The 18,779-nt window shown below is 37.1% G+C and overlaps 2 protein-coding genes across 3 annotated transcripts; one reads left to right on the forward strand and one right to left on the reverse strand.

The window, feature by feature from the left end:
• The first annotated feature begins 388 nt into the window (after nucleotides 1-388).
• LOC145963726 (ubiquitin-conjugating enzyme E2 R2) lies at nucleotides 389-13,560 on the forward strand. Of its 2 annotated transcripts, XM_083085885.1 has the most exons (6): nucleotides 389-405; nucleotides 905-1,523; nucleotides 6,932-7,018; nucleotides 10,497-10,594; nucleotides 10,690-10,824; nucleotides 11,514-13,560. In XM_083085885.1, exons 2-6 carry the CDS (start codon nucleotides 1,350-1,352, stop codon nucleotides 11,734-11,736), a joined length of 717 nt encoding a protein of 238 aa, XP_082942011.1. In that variant the 5' UTR covers nucleotides 389-405; nucleotides 905-1,349; the 3' UTR covers nucleotides 11,737-13,560. The 2 variants fall into 2 exon arrangements, with proteins under 2 accessions (XP_082942011.1, XP_082942010.1); XM_083085884.1 differs by lacking the exon at nucleotides 389-405 and having other exon boundaries at nucleotides 704-1,523.
• Nucleotides 13,561-14,165: 605 nt separating this feature from the next.
• LOC145963725 (OTU domain-containing protein 7B) lies at nucleotides 14,166-18,370 on the reverse strand. Its single transcript, XM_083085882.1, has 9 exons — nucleotides 17,949-18,370; nucleotides 16,804-17,040; nucleotides 16,457-16,715; nucleotides 16,236-16,386; nucleotides 15,746-16,117; nucleotides 15,329-15,645; nucleotides 15,093-15,251; nucleotides 14,940-15,015; nucleotides 14,166-14,877 (listed from the first exon to the last, which is right to left on the reverse strand). Exons 2-9 carry the CDS (start codon nucleotides 17,024-17,026, stop codon nucleotides 14,782-14,784), a joined length of 1,653 nt encoding a protein of 550 aa, XP_082942008.1. The 5' UTR covers nucleotides 17,027-17,040; nucleotides 17,949-18,370; the 3' UTR covers nucleotides 14,166-14,781.
• Between the last annotated feature and the right edge of the window lie 409 nt (nucleotides 18,371-18,779).

Here is an 18,779-nt window from a genome sequence, read left to right on the forward strand (position 1 = left end):
ACAACAATTTATAATATACATAACGTGAATTTTTTATAAATTTCCAGTACTGACAGTATACATTGGCAGACTGATATTACATTTGTCTTACGACAAATTGTTTAAGCGTATTGATTGGCTGCTTTCTAGAGACTCGAGAAGTTTTCTTTTCTGCAGCCAATCAATACGCTTAAAAAATTTGTCGTACAAATGTAATATCGGCCGTAGTGTTGTCTGAAAGCATCTACGAGTCGCGTGCAAGTCGTAATCTACGTGAATGACTGGACGTTTTATTAATAATTCCAACCAATCACACACACATTATCTGACACTGTATCCATTGAAAATGCTTCATTCGTTTTCGTCATCAGCGAGGTGAACGTTCTAATATTATCAAAGAAGATTCTCGAAGCGACCACGTGCAAGGTAACGAAAATGCGCTGCTGCTCGGCCAATGATAGTGTCATTTGATCAATTCTCTCGAGTCGCCATTTTAAGTTAATTTGACTTCTTCGATAAATAAAATTAATATACGATCCACTATTTTTCGAGTAAACGGGTCATCAATTATTATAAGTACATTGAGAAAAAAGAATGAAATTTAAAAATAGGATAAAGTAATGAAATTAATCATAACGATATTTCGCAAAAATTTTCTAGATACTTATTTTATATCTTTAAACATTCTCGCTTTGTGCACCAAATTTTCTCGTTTCGCTATTTTTATTTTATTTTTTCTCGTTCCCACTCTACAAACCACATACGTGAACCGAATACGTATACTCGCTTTCCTAGAAAGATATTAGCGTCGCGCGCCTATCAAAGTTGCTGTTTAAATCGAGCGACTCTAGCCGAGGCCGAGCCCGCGTGCGCGTGCGCGTCAAGCAGATCGCTGACGCAGGGAGTACGTCAGCTGTTTTGTTAGGCTCTCGCCGAGGAGACGTGCGTGTGCGTCCGTCAGCGTTAGAGGAATGGTGTTGTATTGTTGACTGGTGGGGCATCCTTCTCTCGCGCAACTTTCGTCGTTGCACGGTAACGGACGCGCTCCTTTGTTCGTCGAGTACGCATCGTGAGAAAGACTGCGTGACGCTTCTGCGTGCGACGAGGGAATCGCAAAACGCGCGCGCGTGTGTGATCGCGCGTGTGCCTCCTGCCCCGTGTGTGTCGTGTATGTGTGCGCGTGTGTGCGCGGGGGCTCGTGCTCGCCTCCGTTACTACTCCGGAGTCACGCTTATACAGGAGGAGTCCCGTCCGCGCTGATCCCGCGGGAGATCAGCAGGTGATCGTTCGACGCGACATTTATCGGGACGCCCGCTCGGGATATCAAGACCGCGCGTGGTGATACTTGGTGAGAGGCTCGAGCGAGGAACATGGCACAGCCGACGAGTAGCGCGCTACGGGCGCTCGCCCTGGAATACAAGAGCCTGCAGGAGGAGCCCGTCGAGGGCTTCCGCGTCAAGCTGGTCAACGAGGACAATATGTTCGAGTGGGAAGTCGCGATCTTCGGTCCGCCCGACACTCTTTATCAGGGCGGATATTTCAAGGTACTGCTGTTTACGCGTTTAGCGTATCTCTATATCGATGACGTTCGCGCGTGTCTATGTATTTTACGCGATGACGGATAGCGAGGGTGTTTAACTATGTGCGCGACGTCGTGCTTGGTTATGTCGGCGACCATCGCGATCATTTCCATTTCTCTCCTCCGTAACGGAAAATATATATACGTGTATAAAGAGCTCGATTTTAGCGATCGGGAATTACATCGGTCGGTATACCTGCTTTCCGAGAGGGAGAGAAAGGGCAGCATTCTCTCTATTGTGGGAAACGCGTAAACAAAGGAGCACGAGCTGGTTAAGCTTTTAAAAATGTTGCACGACGACTTTGTTTGATTTTAATCTTTATAAAACGCAAATATAACGCAAGTATGCGCTTTTACCTCCCACGTATTATTGACCATCGTTTCGATTTGCCAGCAAATTCATACGAGTTGAAATAGTGTGCGATACTTATCGCTGATAATGATACGATGTACGATAATATTACGTATTCTTATTCACTATCGAGAAAGATAATAGAATGAAAAAAATTAATTTGATACAGAGTTTACGTTTATATTTAGTTAGCAAGTTCAAGTCATCTTGTGTAAATCAATAATATAAATTGTAGTTAATGTCGCAGGGAGATATGTCAAACCTTTGAAATTGAGGAAATTCTTAAAATAAATTGGATCGATAAATTACTTTGTATCTTATCGAAAATCAGACGTCTAGATTTTATATACTTTTGAATAGAGCTATTTATTTACCTACTTATAAAGATTTGAAGTTCTTTAAATACAAACTGCCGCAAAATATAATATAATCTTGTATGTAATATAGATAATTATATACTATTAAAATATTAATACCAGTTATCGCCAATATCCGCGACTAATATCTCGATAATAAAAGGAGTATGAGTCTCTCGTTATCGGCAATGTTTACACACACTTGCGACATTGCGGAATTTCGTGTTCGTCGCATATGGCCGAACACCTTGTTTGCCATCCTTGAGCTTTAATGTTTATCTCGGAAACTTTGTATTTCTTGCCAAGAGAATCGTGACAATTACACGCGCGCGAGTCATTGAGACTACCTTGACCGGAGAGATGACAATTGTTGGCAATAGACGTTATTCCCTTTCTCTCTCTCTTGCCGAAAAATCTCTCGTCCGTACATTAATTCCCGATGGAATCGGGGATCAAATAATGACGTAATAATTAGATAAATTGACTTTAGATTCGTAACATCGGGAATTCGGTCGTAAAGTCATGCCCGAAAATTGCATGTCACGGACAGTCGTTGCGGAAAAAAAAAATGTACGTACATCGCGAGAAAAAGTTTAGCGTAATTTTTCGCCTCTGACGTCACATGCCGGAGTAGGGTTGAAGAAGCGGGAGGCTTAAATGCCCGGCCAGGTTAAACGCCAGACAGTAGAAGGAGTTTTCTGCCATTGCCGTCGCGGCTATAAAGTTTTTTTTTCTGCACGTCCCGTCGCGTCGTGTCCGCTTTCTAAACCACTCTCTGCCTCGTCGTGAACGCGAGTGAACGCCCATTCACGTAACGCAATGTATCTTCCCACAACGTAACCACTGGTAACGAGTGTCGCGCGTATTTCTTGTAAACCGCGTGTATACCGTATACATGCAAAATTGCCTCTCTGCGTGGTTATATCTTCGAAAGACTGCGTCCACTGTGGATTAATCTGTTACATCCACACTTTACCGTAATCGCGTTATCCCTTAACCGGTGAATGCTCGAGCGTCGCTGTGTGCTCAGGTAAACAATCGCTTTCATCTTACGCCACGTTTGAAGTACCTTCGTGAATGAATAACTTTATGTACCTGGGTATCTCATTGTCCAGAGAGTACGAAGAGAGTTCTCTCCGTCTCTTGCGCGTCCCTTTTATTTATAGCTTCTCCCGTCAATTTGAGATAAATTTTTTCATTATAAACATTTTCACAGATCAAATACATAGTCTTCGAATTATAAGCTAATCTTTTCTTTCGTTGTAAGCTCTGTGGATGAATTACACTTGATAAATGATAACGCTATAAAGAACGTAACTGTGATGCAATCGAGGCTTATCAAAATCAGAGAAGAGCGTTACATCGCTATGCATGTCAATAATACAAATGCAACGCTAAATGAATCGTGCATGCGCATAGTCTGATCGGATTACGCATTCATCCATTTTTAATGATCGTTGCCTGTGAAACGGAGAATTTCAAACGCGAGAGCCGTTTTGGGACTTATATTCGAAATATATGTGTATCTCGATATCATAATATCAACATTTCATTCGTGTTTTTATAGCACTGTACGATATTGGCTCTTATATTCGTTCGCGAACACAATGATGATCGCGATATATTTTTACAAAGCGATCACGTTCTATTTATCAGAAGCCCCTTGACCAGAATTTATGCACGGCTCGCGATAAAAGGCGAAGAGCGCAACGCGCGGCTTGCCAAGTTACATAAAATGCCATCGAGCGTTGTCTCGATTCTATTCCTGGGTGCAAGCAAGCCCTACCGATCGCCACGGCACGGCCAACCGACTTTCACCTAATCTCATTCCGTTTTAAGACGAATGTGCGCCGATCCGTCTCGTCGCTGCACGAAAAGTCGATCTGGAATCATTGGAGACGCTGAGACTTCGTCGTGTCATTTTTCCACAAATCTCTCTCGATCGGATTTTATCCTTTCACTTGGCGAAGATATGGCGGGCGTCCCGCGAGTATCAGGAATTTTCGCGATTATACAACTGCTAAATCGAAAGTCGATACAAAAATTATAAGAAGAAGCGTAATGTCAACTTATTCGGTCCTGTAATTTCGATAGAAAATATTTATTTATGGAATGAATTAATATAAAGTAATAAATTCGAAAATGTCGAAAATAAGAAAATTTTTGAAAAAATTAATTTTAAAAATTGAAAGATTAGTAACATATTTATGCTCTTTTAAATCGAACGATCTCTAACGATCTTATATTATATGTTGTCAAATTTATTTTACAGTCGTTATTAAAATATGTATAAAAAGATTTTCGTTATTGGAAAAATAAAATTTATGTTAAATTTTTTACATGTACAACTTTTAACAGTTATTAGTTTTAATATTTAAAATCGTTTTATTAAATATTGAATTTATATATTTATCTATCAATAATTATATTGTAGAGACGAATCTGATAATATATGATATTATTAAAAATTATCCAAGCTTAAAAAGCGTATAAATACATATTAATTACGCGCTATTAATTTTTCAAGTTTTAATCGATTTAAATTCGAAAAAGTTTATTTTTTTCTCTATCTCTTTTTCTCACATAAAAAAATTTTACTCTATATTTTTAATCTATTTTTGTAAGAGATATTTTTTCCACTTCGAAACTTTGTTTCCTGATTCATTCCGTATATCTTACATGTGTTGAATTGTTACAAAACAGTTATTTTCGTCTTTTTTTTGTTCTTTATAAATTATGACGTAAAATGATCGAAAGAAATCTTTACAAATTACAGTTTAGATACAGATATGTAAGATATAATAATAATATAGTTCTGTCCGTGATTGAAATGAATAGAGCTAGAAGAATTTAAATTACCATAGTTATTAGCGCATGAAAATATACAGACTTAATGAATAAATGAAATTGAACGATGAATTATTTTCTGATGAAACTAAAGGCCGAGTTGCTGATTTATTTTCATACGCTTCGATGTGCTTCATAAACTTTTCCCTATTGCTAGAAATTATTTATATTTTTTGCGTCTTTCGATGTTATTCCTAAATTAAATCTCGTAAAATAACTTTTAAGCAAATAGCAGTCTTGTTTGAAAAACGCTCGATCAAATTGATCAGGCGTGACTCGATTCGATAGTTTCAAAAGTCGCCATCTACCTCATGTTACACAACGTCGCGTTACGATGACCAGCGGTGCTTATTGTCGAAGTAGGTCGCGAAAATTTGTAGGTCACACGGTGGAGTTGCGACGAAAGACGACAAATAGTTTCATATCGGAGCAATCTGTAAAAATTCTTAAAAATCTTACTCTATCTTGCGTAAAAAAGCGACTTTTATACATATCAATTTTATAGATATATATTAATTTTACAGATACAATACACGTGTAAAATATTGACATATGAAATCTCTATGCGGCAAAAATAGGAAACCCGCATTATGGACAATTCTCAGAATATTTCTCCTGACAATGTCATGCAAGATCGCACGCTGATAATCGTGATCGATACCGCATCGAAAAACTCGGTGTTTACATTATTTCACACTCCGTACAAGGGAATTCAAATATCGGCGAATAGAAATTATTACATAATAATTTAATTTAAAAAAATCATAGCAAAAGTTATATCAAATATTATCGAAAAAAAAATCTTTCCAAACGACAAGCCGCCAGTTCCGCTCTATTTGGATGAAAAAAGTCGAGGAAGATCGTCTGTGTGTAACAGAATTTTCAGAGCGATGTGTCAGCTGGCAAATATACGTGGACCAAACGCGAGCCGCGTTTCCGACTAGAATTTTCGTGACACCGTGAGCGTGTAGTCACAGTAGAAAGTAGGTTAATTCTAGAACGCGGTTATCCCGGAGGACGAGGTGGATATTTGGGCCATGACCAGGTCGCGATCAATATAGCGTCCCGACGACGAAGCCTGCATCGAACAACCAGTCGCCCTTTTCGCGCTCTGGAATGGAAATCGATATCGTCGAGCGACCGCTTCGGAGATTCTCAATCCGATCGAAATATCGAATCTCATCCACGTCGCGCTCGCCTTCCGAACTTCTCTTTTACATCTCTCGCCTTGTTATCTCGGCTACGCGCTAGACGGCCATGTTGCTCCACTTTCGCAGCATCGGAGAAAAGAGAGTCCGATGTCTTTATTCGTGGATTATACGGAGCGCTTCGCTTCTACCGCATTAATTCGATCGGTTTTTTTCTTTTACTTTTTTCAAACATTTCTCGTTGGCGAGACGCGAGGAAGAAGGGAACAATGCCTGTCGCAATTTTCAACTTTGCATTTTATCTCCGACCAAGAGTTTATTTGAAATCGTACGAAGAGCGCGCGAGCGCTTTCTCAATGAAAAGGAACCAGTTTTTTTGAAGACTCGTATAGGCAGGTATTAAAATCGGTATAATTTCGTCGGGTACGAATTTTGAGATAGAAACCGTTTCCCACGTTGATACGTGACAATGACTGAAGGTAGGGTATGTTCTTGTTTTTCGCACGTGGCGCGGATATTGAACTCGAAAAACGAAATTATAACGGTTCCAATCCCCGGGATAAGGAGACGATGCGTAGACGATGCGTGGGCGTATCGACGCCGAGTCGAGCGAGCGTGATATCTCGAGTCGATGTATGATTGACCGCGGTCAATTTTCTTTATGTTGCAGGCACACATGAAGTTCCCGCCGGATTATCCGTACAGTCCACCGAGCATTCGTTTCATGACAAAAGTTTGGCACCCGAATGTATATGAGGTGAGTGAATATATACGGGAATTATCGATCCCCCGCGTGCCTCTCTTCCCCCCTCCCCCCTGTTTCGACCCTTTCCTCGCCGTGGCGTATACGTGCGTGTCCTTCCCGTCTCCCTTGCGTCCCTTTTCCGTTCATCCCGTCTCTCACCCCGCCTCTCGCCGCACCGTATAACGGCCGTATCCCGCTCTGTCTGTGTCCGCCTCTCTTTATCTTCCACCCTCCGCCGCCATAGCTTTTACAACCATCAGCTTTTACATCGTCACTTTCAGCGCTTGTGAAACCATCCGGGTCGTCCGAACCCCCTCCGGCCGATCGCCTCTCATCGAAACGCAACGGCGAGCCGGAGGGCGGGAGGGGAGGCTGGAGCGTAAAAAAAGAAAGTAAAAACAGTCGATTCGAAAAATTGCGCGTTGCGTAGTAGGTTCTCGTTCGAGGTTGCATTTATATTGACGTATCACCGCGTTCTCGGAGCGTCCGGCCGCCGTATACTATATTTACTCGCGGACTCGCATCGTCACGCGCGATGTTCGATGCACGCTTGTAAAATCTCCCGCGCGCGCGGACGACTCCCGTTATTTCGCCACATCCGCCGACACGCGAATTCGCGCGATGATTAACGAGGAAGAAGCGCGACCGCTGATGATTCTCGCGAGAACTCCTCTCGAGGAAGCGATCTTCGTGTTGTTGCCACTTTAAAAGGCTCGAAGCACGATGATCGTTTGCTACGCGCAAGTAGTACTACTCGTTTAAAACTACCTCGCCATCATTTACTTTCCCATCGGCTTGTGTTATTTGTAAAATAAAATATTAATTACAAAGTAGAAATATATTTCGACGTTTCACTTGTGAGAGTCTTAACGAAACCGGAATCGCCACGTAATCGTAAAGAAAGTAACTTGCTTCACGAATATGATTAAAGTGTCAAAATTTCGCGAGCGAAGGAAAGGGAAATTTCTCCTTCGAGAGATCGAAATAATCCTCGAATAAAACTGTATTCATTTCCGCGTTTTTCTTACGTATTAGCGGGTGATAGCATTCGCGTTTGCATAAAAGTATCGCATTCTCCCATGCTTATCGACCTCGCTCGCTCTGCGTTTGTCGCATCTCCTGCTCGCCGTTCGCCGTATATGACCCTTCGGAGGCTAGCGAAGCGAAGTCAATGACCGTCGAAAGCCCGTGTGGACATCCGTGTCCACTCGCCCGTCGACGATAGGGATGGCAACAACGAGAACGTGTTACAAGTAACGAGGCAAACGCGAGCACCTTTTTTTTATTTTTAAGTCTGGCCTGTTCAAGAGAAAATATTAGAATTTACGGATAAATTACTTTCTCCCCCTAGTTGTGTACGAAATAAAATAGGTGATGTATATATCAGGAAAATAGAAACACAAAGTCAAATATTTCTAGGATCATTATTGGTATAAAATACTTTAATCATTAAATTGCATTTTTTTTTGCTGAATTTTTATATTTTGACATGTGCTTCGTGCGTGTTACGTTAGTATCAACTTTCTCATATCTCAGTTTGAAAGCCCGAAATGGTTGACCTGTTTGCTAATCGATTGATAAGCTAAACAGCTTATTCTTACACAATTATAATTATGTATTGCGAGCACTAAAATTAGGTCTTATTTCCATTGTATTCAAGACGCTAAGAATGTCTATGTTTAATATTCGTATTTCAATACACATTTAGATTCAAAATGAAGTGGAACAAATTTAGTACACTCTGTATATCATTTCCGTTCTTTATACATTAAATATGATCATAATAAGACCGGATTAATTGCGGAGTGAAAATGCAGCGATCCAACGGGACAGACTGTAAAGAAACTCTCTCTCTCTCTTTCAATTATACAAAAAAAATTAATTACGCGTCTTGCATCTCGTTTTTTTCCATCACGCGAAATTTTATTTCGATGACAATCTACTGTATATTGCGCAAATTCTCGAGGAAACGATATCTACTCCAATATGTAGAGGTTTCGCAATCGAAGCAGATCGTTGTAGAAACGTTACCCGGTATATACGATATATACGCTTTAACACGTGTACAATGCGCTCTTCTCGCAGGCCAACTTTCCCCGTCGTGAAATTCATATTACTTTCGTATGTACGTGAGTACTGCCACATTACGCGAATCTTCCTCGGTCTAAACCGCGTAAACAATTGTTGATGATGTACAGTAAGGATAGTTATAGATTATCGCATGCGATAGACAAAGAATAAAAGATACAAAGACATTGTCTAATTTAGCTTCGTATATATAGACTGTATGCAAAATGATTTTATATCGAATCATTACAAACAGCGATTTAAAGTTATAATTATAAATATAGATACAGATAGAAAATTGCAAAGATAAAAATGTTAAATGCAGAAAATCATAAATATAAAGCCAATTTTATTTTTTTTCAAACGGTCCATGCGAAAGAAGAAAATAATATCAAGATGAAAATTTAGAAATAAATTATATACTCTCTGTCTCTCTCTCTCTCTTTCGATAAATTTGGAGCCCTACCGATTGTAATAAGCGCGATCTTATGTGAGTCGGCCGTTCTTACATACAAATGCGTGCGGGAACACAGCCGATGCCTATCTCTGTCGGTCGTGTCAAGTGCCGGGCGTTTACTCGAGGAGTTCGCCTTCGCCTTCGCGGTTTATTACCGAGGTGTTTGAAGCGCCGAGCCACGGTGAAACCACGACGCCTTGTCCTACTTGCCGAGCGTCTTCGCGTCTTCAGGAGAGATAGAGGCGATCTTATGAGGAAACGTGCACGAGACGTGCTCGCAATTTTTTTTTTTTTTACGTCATTTACATGTGTTGCAGAGTCACGTTTCTTTTCTTGTAATAGTTTTATTTTTATATATATTATATATAAAACGTCGTGCGTTAAGATATAATCAGATATAATCTCAGCTTCAGAGATCATGTCGAAAGTTTCTCGTCTTCAAGTATAGCGTAGAGCGCGTGAATCGCGGTGTTCTCGGTGGTTTTTCTGTAAGTACGATCGAAAAGGTATCATGTCCTTCGAGTGACGTGATGTCTTTTCAAAGGTAACGAACGCGGAACCAGAAGTACTGAGGTTGCCGTGTTTTACACGTGTTTTTTGCAATTCTTTTTAATTTTTCTCTCTATCTTCTAAAAAGAATAAATTTAATATCTTTTAATAGAAAGTAAAATTTTTTAATAATATATATATTCTTTTTTTTTTAAATAATGCGCGTCTCCTTTGGTACTATTAGATTTTAAACAGCAAACAGTTGTTCAGCATATATAAATCCAGCAAGAGTAAGCAAGAGTAAACAAGTGAACGCACAATGCGATGAGCAAAACTTTTGAAAATAACACGCTTGAATTTCGATTCATCGCGTAACAAAACAAAGTGTCCGATACAATATTAGTCGCGAAAATAAATGTGCGATAAAAATGTTTAAAAAATCGTCACAAGTCTGAGAATGTTTCTTTCTTTGTGCAGAATGGTGATCTGTGCATATCAATCCTGCATCCACCCGTAGATGATCCACAAAGCGGCGAGCTGCCTTGCGAGAGGTGGAATCCAACGCAAAATGTCAGGTAGGTATAGTGTCGCAAGACAAAAAGAAAATAACAATTGTTTAAGAGCTATAGTCTTCGAGACTCTTAGGGTGATTAATCAATTTTTGTGCCAGAACTATCCTGCTATCGGTGATCTCGTTGTTGAACGAACCCAACACATATAGTCCTGCCAACGTGGACGCATCCATCATGTATAGACGTTGGCGTGATTCCAAAGGGAGAGACAAAGAATATGAAAATATCATAAGGTAAGACATCGTCAATAGTGTCGTCGCGTGACGTCATGTGTCGCGGAGAACTGTGCGCGTTTTCGTTGGAATTATATCGTCAAATTGGAGTAGCTAAAAGTTATATACGACAGATAGCTGCGAAAGCGCGCGCAAGATTACAGTAAATATGTACACATTTAAATACTAAACTAATCATATGAATTTATCTAGAAAAATTATTATTATTTATCCTTAACTATATATAATGAAGAGAATGATAAATATAATTTTAATATGACAACTTGCATTATAAACGCTGAGCTTTGCTTTTTTTTTCTATCATTAAATCATACATAAATTATTCAAATATATGATTATACATAAACATGTATAATTAAAGTTGCGTATTGCTAAAAATGTATATATTTGCACTCAATCTCATATAAATGTAAAAATATACAAGCGACAGCGAGCTCGATCTGGGAAATTTTAAATCTGAAAAAACTTTAAAAAACGTGAAAAATTTTGTTTCTAATTATATATATTATTTCTGGAGAAATATATTAGAGGAAACTTTTTTTCCAATTCAAGAATTCTAAATAAGTTGAGTCTATATCTTCTATAATTTTTAAATTCTCGTTAAGAAAACGTCTTGCGAACATTGGCCACAACGAGCTAGGTAGGTATTTTGTCAATATATATTTTGTGCATATTTTCTATTTATATAGGAAACAAGCCCAAGCTGCCAAGATGGAAGCTGAAAAGGAAGGTATCGTCGTGCCCGTGACTCTGGAAGATTACTGCATAAAGACTCGAGCGAGGCCAGCCGAGCAACAGTTAGACATGACAGATTTTTATGATGACGAATACGAGCTAGATGACGACGAAGATGAGCAACTTAGCGCGACCGATTACGAGGACGGCGACGATAGTGGCAACGGAGAATCGTGATCCATTTCTTAAATAATATTAATACCATAAAAAAACCGAACCGCTAATTATTATTATATATATATATATCAGTTCTGTATAGATTAATAAATTAACGAGCTTCTAAACCGGATGATTTCTCTCTTTATTTTTCTTTTTTCAGGATACGTTACAAAAATTCAAGTAAGCATTCTCTTGGCACAAGAGAACTAAACACTCCAAGAACGATATAAAAAGAATTTATATGTGTCTCTCTTAAGCCATCTTCAATTATCATATATTTCTATGAAACAAGTCAATTTCATTAGTCTATCATAATCATAAGCTTTTGTTAAAAGTAAAAAAAAAAAAAAAATGAAATAATCATATTCGTCTATGTACCACATGCTTTCACAATTTTTAATTTTTATTATATGAAGTAATATGGACTGTTTGTCGATGGTTTATGAAAGATAATATTCCTTAACCCTCGTATTATCGAAATATTAATTAGATGTATAGTGAACATTCGGTCATTTGTATAAGTTTTTATTTATGTGTTTTTATTATGGTATATCTAAAACATTCAAATTAGTCATATTGTATGTGTATATATATAATTACACATACAATGTACATATCATATGTTACAAATCATACATTTTTTAGATGCTACATAAGTAATCTCCTTTCCTCTTTTAAAAAATTAATTCAGAAAAAAAAATTAACAGAGTAATCACAAGTAAAAAATTGACTGAGGGTTAAAAGAAAAATTAGAGTGTTATTAATAGTTGTATGAAATTATATATGGAGAATCCCGTGTTTACAAGCTCTTTAACTTAAGCAATATGTGCTACAGTATGGATATAAGTACTATGAATATATAAGAGCACTTTTTGCTTGTTGTGTTGTGGCTGGCACTTGAATCTTTCAAATAGAAAGTGGATCAATTGATTTATCTTGTGAAAAAACGTTCGCTAATAAAAATGATCATATTGTAAGTACTGTAAGTACTGTAAGTACACATTCGACTTTATATTGGGCATCTAGTTTCACGTCATGTTCAAAGTTGTAAATGGTACATCAATTGATCCTAAACATAATATTTACATCCAAAATTTGCGTTGAGTAACAAAAACTTGCGTTTTGTTTTGGATAATTATTTATATTTAACGTAAACATACCGAAACTTGTCGAGAGAGAAAAGGATTTAATATAGGAATAAGAGAAAAAAATGAGCTGCCGAAGAAAAGACCTGTTAAAAGTTGTTGATAATAAATTTCGCTTCTCTCTCATACATTTTCTAGGATTTATATTATTGATAGATTGATATTAATAATTAATTATAATTATTTGTATATGAACATACATACATATATTGAGCAGCGCTGTAACTGTTTCAATATTTTTGCCTTGTAGATTTGGTTGCAATTACAAAGCGAAATTAACAACAATTATATTAATTATTTCTTCGCGAGACAGTTTGTTAACAACAAACCTAATCATAGCGTTAGGAACGGATAACTCTCTTTGTTACAAACATCTTACTTGTGAACAACATTATAAGTGTCTCTTGAGAAACATAACTTCTGATAAAACTTATATGCGCATAATGTTACAGCCACAAAGTTATTTTAGCTTATGATTTTCTTTAAGATCTCTTCGTATTAAATATGATTTTTCACGAGAGGATAAAGCTTTCCAGATGAAATTTGATTAAATATGAGCTTATCATTTAAGTAAGAAGGATACATCGGATACAGCTAATCAACTCTGTGGTAGTGTATCTGTGCATGACTTTGAAATTGTAAATAGTACATGAAACTCAATTTTAAAGACACGAAATATATAAGTGGTATTCTTTTACTTATTTCTTTATTAGCCATTTATTTCATTGAAAGACCAAGAGATGGGATGTTGAAATGTTTAAACGATAAAATAAAAACAAACGGACATTTAAATTTCACTATAGCGTCTAAAACATATACTCTACGCTTGTAGTAGTATCATAGTAAATATAGAAGAAGAAATATTCTCTCTATATATAGTTCCTTCAATATATTGTAATATCTTTTTTCTCATTTCATTTTTTCCAACTATTTAATAACAAAAAATATGCAAAAAAATTCTGAAGATATTGACATAATTTACATATTGGAGAACTTTTTTCTCTTTTTTTTGTACATATATACCAACAGAGAAAAATTTCTTTGTTTAATATTATAATTATTAATAAAATTGACATTATACTACCACACATGCTTTGGCGATATTTTAGTGAATGTAAGTAGGTAGATAGGTAATGTGTCAGGTAATATTAATCGTTTACAATTAATTATGACCTTTTTCACATGATGATAGGCTAATGCAAGGAAATATATGTAAATACATTTTATTATGACAAAATATTGGGCTTGTTATCTTCTTAACAACTGACATTTTTTTCTATATGACGGGGAATAATGACTTGGTACATATAAAAATATGGTTTATTTTTCACACGGCTTACATACACAGCAATTGCACAAGACAATGAGATTATAAATATAATATTTCCACATCAACCTTTGGAATCCACAAATAATTAGAAAGTACTAATAATTATATATACCAATCACATTCTCTATGATCAAAAACTGTGGAGGTAGTTGAGAGTGTAGATTTTTATCACGGTATAAAGAAGTATTTCCATCTTTCATCTGCGCATACATGACAGAAGGCACAACATCGAAATTGTTTAAAAAACAAAAAAAAAAAACAAACATTTTTGTTCTCTGATTGCTAAGTTTATAAATTTTTCATCACTTGAAAATGCGATGAAATATATACTATAAATACATTGTCATTTATTTGAACCCTGTGCATCTGATATGCAATTTTTAGATGGAAAATGTTAATAAATACAACAAAATATGAAAAAAGAAACAAAATTATAAACAAATAGCATAATGTTACTGACGATCGGTTGGTGGGACATTTTTCATAAGCTTTTTTTATATCTTATATCTCTAGCTTTATATTAATTATTAACTTAATTCGAGCGATATTAAATCGAGCTTATTGTCATGTGTGATTAAGGACGGTTGCTTAACTTCGATTAGCCCAGCATTGCGAGCAATAATATTCATTTTCCGGCGATCCAAAGAATTGGCAGTGTTCGCTGCGGCACTCTTTTACAGTGCTCTATATAAACAGTAAAATCTTACTAAAGAAATTTTATTCCTTTTAAAAATTGTTTTACATACCTTTAACTTGTCACTATTATTCCAAATCTCTGGCTCCATATTATTTGATGGAGTTTGATCGTTATAAAATGTGGATCTATGAAAAAAATATTAATTTATGGATCGGAATTTCTTGACGACTGGTTAAGTGAAATTTACTTTTAATCATCTTACCTCGAAAGATAAAGTGTGTGATCTTTATTTGTGTTAGTGGGTAACAATTTGCTAACGCTCGCATGACTACCGCGATCACTGGCAGTATAAAATTTAGATTTTCCAGCACCATAATTCAATTCGCTGCCCGTATCGTCCACTTGATGATCTTGCAAATATCTATACACAATATAAAGTAAACTTATGTAATTTTTCTTTAATACAACAAAGTCAGTAAATATAACACGTCGCAATACCTTGCATGGGCACATTGAAGATAATTCTGAAGCATTTGATCTACGAATTGATGACGTCTGCTCTTTATTCTCACACATAACAAACCTTCTGTGGAAATTCCGCCGCTCGAAGAAGGCGGGCTTTTTGGTCTTTTATTGGTCATAGACAATATTTTTTTACTGACAGATTTACCAATGGAACCGAATTGCTTTGCGACCTCTAATAGTTGCTTTGCTGTTTTTGATAAAGAACCATCTGTATCAGAAAGCCTGTCAATATCCTCGGATGTAAAACTTTGATATTCACAATCCAAATACTGTCGTAACAAGATCTCCATCTGTGCGCAATAAATTATAAAAATGAATCCATTATTTTACTAATAATAGAAATCACTTTACCAACAATCTGTTAATAAATATAAACGATGATTCACGTACAGTATCCTGCGTACAAGTTAACAATTCTCGCGAACCATCTACCCAATCCCAGTCAGGACCAGGATCTACAGCGAATAAGACTGGCAATAATTTTCCTGTGTCTGGATCTACTAGTGGTATACTGACACCTTCACCGCATGCACTGCCATAATCATTACATCCGTCTACAGTCACAAGTGGAGAAAAATGAGCAGAATGATATGCCAAGAGTAAAGGAGTTCTATGACAAAGCGAAGGCGGCACTTCCAAAGGCAAATACACTCCACCAAATGGAATTGGCGCTAAAGCTACTCCATCAGCATCTTTCAGCATAGTTTCCGCTATAACTATTATAGGTCTTCTTAAAACATGGGCCAAAGTTAAAACATGTATCTAAAACAAAAGTAGATTTCTTAAATTGTAGAATTCTTAAAATAAAGTCATCCTTATTAAACAAGGAAATGGGATGTAATATATAATATATAATATATATATCCCAATATTGCGGTACCTCTTCCAGGCTCTGATAAGAGGCAGCAGTTTGGTTTCTGATTGTAGGAGAGGCCATATCTACTATACTTTGCCATTCTGATAACCATTCTGCTTCCGTATATGATAATCCAGCAGCTGCATTTAAGCCTGTTTGCCACCATTTCCATCGTCTAAAAAATATATATGTGTATTCATATATTATTTCAATTATTTTTAAGATTATCATCTTTTATTTTATACCTGAAAAGAGCATGTCTATATTCTCCTTTGGTCAAAGTATTATGCAACGCTTCTCTTAAAGTAAGTAATCTATCATGAAAACCCCACATTCCCAACGATGCGGCATGAAGCAGACAGTTGCCATCTCCAGATGTTGCTAATGGCCAAAGAATTCTAGTGCTCCCACTTTTGTACCACCAATTTAAACGACCTGCAGCTTCCAAGGAATTCAAACATCCATTTTCTAAAAGATCCTTCTCCAAGAATTTGCGAAATGAATCTAAATATGAAATATCAATCATACATATTAACTAATGATCACATATCATGAGGATCTGCGCAACATTCACAGAAGCATAGCAAAATACCTGGATACACAGATAAATCTGGCAATGAAAATGTGAATTCTGGTGTATCGAGAAACTCTAAGGCTGCCAATTGCGAGCGAGCATAAGAAACAATTGCGGCATTTTCAGTTGCACGGGAGATACCCCTAGCCAGTTTCTTTGCAGTACTCCCGGTGCTATCAAGGCCATTATCAAGAGTATTCTCACTCTCCAAGCCATCGTACATGGATAAACCAATACTCATAACACAGGTGTATTCTGCCAATGAATGATAAAAATATTATGAAAGATGAATCATCAATTAGCGTTTGTAAGATATCAGATGTTCAATCTATTACACAGCAAGTGGATACTTAATTTAGTATTATTACAAATTATTGCAATATTAGTTTTATGAGTTAATGAATTGATTAAAAATAATTAAATAATCTGTATTAGCTTTTTTAATCGTTCTTTGAACATTTTATTGAGATATATTTTTTAAGTAAATTTCGAATGCACTTCTCGATAACTAAATTTTCGTTAAATTTTTTTTCTTTCTAAAAAAAATTAACATATGCAGATTATAGTCTAATAAATTTTGACATTATCTATATAACACCCGATCAAACGTTGATCGAAATTAATTAAATTGTATCTCTTTGTAGCGTCTACTCTTAAAATCCGAAATAAAGCAACAGTCTTCTATATAGTTATGCACTTGTAGCTGTATAAACAAACGATGCAGCCACGACAGTGCACGACAAAACGCACGCACACACACATTCAACAAGGTCACAAGAGAGATTCGTAACCGGTCACGATTACGCGCGAATGTCACAGCCGCGAGTAATCGCGTGCCACTATACATATATATACACACACATATATATATATATATATATATATATATATATATATATATATTATATATATACATATATATGTACGCTTATACACAGATACAATTTACAGAAATAGGACAAGGTTTCGCAACGGTACCACTTTTGACGAAAAAGCGTCACGCATGAAATCGATCGCGATACGTACTGAGGGCTACACCTCAGAAGCGAAAAATGTTCTTTTTCGATCGTCGTCTACGTAATATAAAATATATCTGCATCGCTCAGGCACGAGACGAAAGAGAGAGAGACAAAAGACAGAGAAAAAAGAACAAATATGCGAACCTTGGTGGCCGTTATTTAATTAGCTCGCGGACGCGACGCAGTAGCTCGGCTGCGGATTTTTCGGCCGATGTCCTAGTCGATGTCACGACGTGTATCCTTCTCATATTTCGCTCAGACGAAAGGCTCCGCCTGAAGCCCGCCGATGACGGATCGCGCGTGCGAGGGGGGAAACGTGGATCAATTCGATCGGAGCGATTATAAACACGGCAACATAACCTACAGCTCGCCGCGGTCACTAGCAGGTAATGAACGGGACGTCCGGAACCGACTGCGGACTAATGAGAGTTGTTGCGACGCGACACGCTCGCACGGTAATTGCACGCACGGTGTAACTTTAAACGGGTCACATGTCGCGGATGATGCCGCGTGACGAGCAGGCGCCCTGTATTCATGCGCGTGTCGCGCTTCGTAAATTTCCACGAAGCGCACGGGTGAGATAAAACGTGGTTAAAAGAAAAAAAAGAGAGATTAGCGTCAAAAAACGCTAAATATGCGATAAAAACGCTCGTAAATAAATTTGTACTATACGACATGCTATCGGGTTTTCGGGACGATGATAAGCATAAATGATTCATATGTTGTCTGTCGTGTTTATGGGCTATATTTAGAATGAATTGTGCAACTGTCAATTGACGGGGACAATATTGAAGATCGTTGAGATTACGCGTTAAAAAAAATTTGCCACGCACTAACGTCCTCTTGGCGGTCGGAATAAGAAACAATAAGTCAAAATAAGCGTAGATGATAACACAATTATACCGAAGATATACAACAGAATACCGCTAACCTGCCCATGTAATTATTGCATATATATTTATTCGTTTATGAAAG

Source organism: Camponotus vicinus, unplaced genomic scaffold (genome assembly GCF_025532165.1).
Source record: "Camponotus vicinus isolate PSW18456_S1 unplaced genomic scaffold, iyCamVici1.0 SCAF_13, whole genome shotgun sequence".
Lineage (NCBI taxonomy): Eukaryota > Metazoa > Arthropoda > Insecta > Hymenoptera > Formicidae > Camponotus > Camponotus vicinus.

Coding starts and splice junctions, on each gene's coding strand:
- LOC145963726 (XM_083085885.1), top strand. CDS start 1,350: ATGGCACAGCCGACGAGTAGCGCGCTACGGGCGCTCGCCCTGGAATAC. Junction 1,524..6,931: donor ATCAGGGCGGATATTTCAAG/GTACTGCTGTTT, acceptor TTTATGTTGCAG/GCACACATGAAGTTCCCGCC. Junction 10,595..10,689: donor AATCCAACGCAAAATGTCAG/GTAGGTATAGTG, acceptor TTTTTGTGCCAG/AACTATCCTGCTATCGGTGA.
- LOC145963725 (XM_083085882.1), bottom strand. CDS start 17,026: ATGAGTATTGGTTTATCCATGTACGATGGCTTGGAGAGTGAGAATACT. Junction 16,387..16,456: donor TATAGACATGCTCTTTTCAG/GTATAAAATAAA, acceptor TATATTTTTTAG/ACGATGGAAATGGTGGCAAA. Junction 16,118..16,235: donor CTTATCAGAGCCTGGAAGAG/GTACCGCAATAT, acceptor CTTTTGTTTTAG/ATACATGTTTTAACTTTGGC.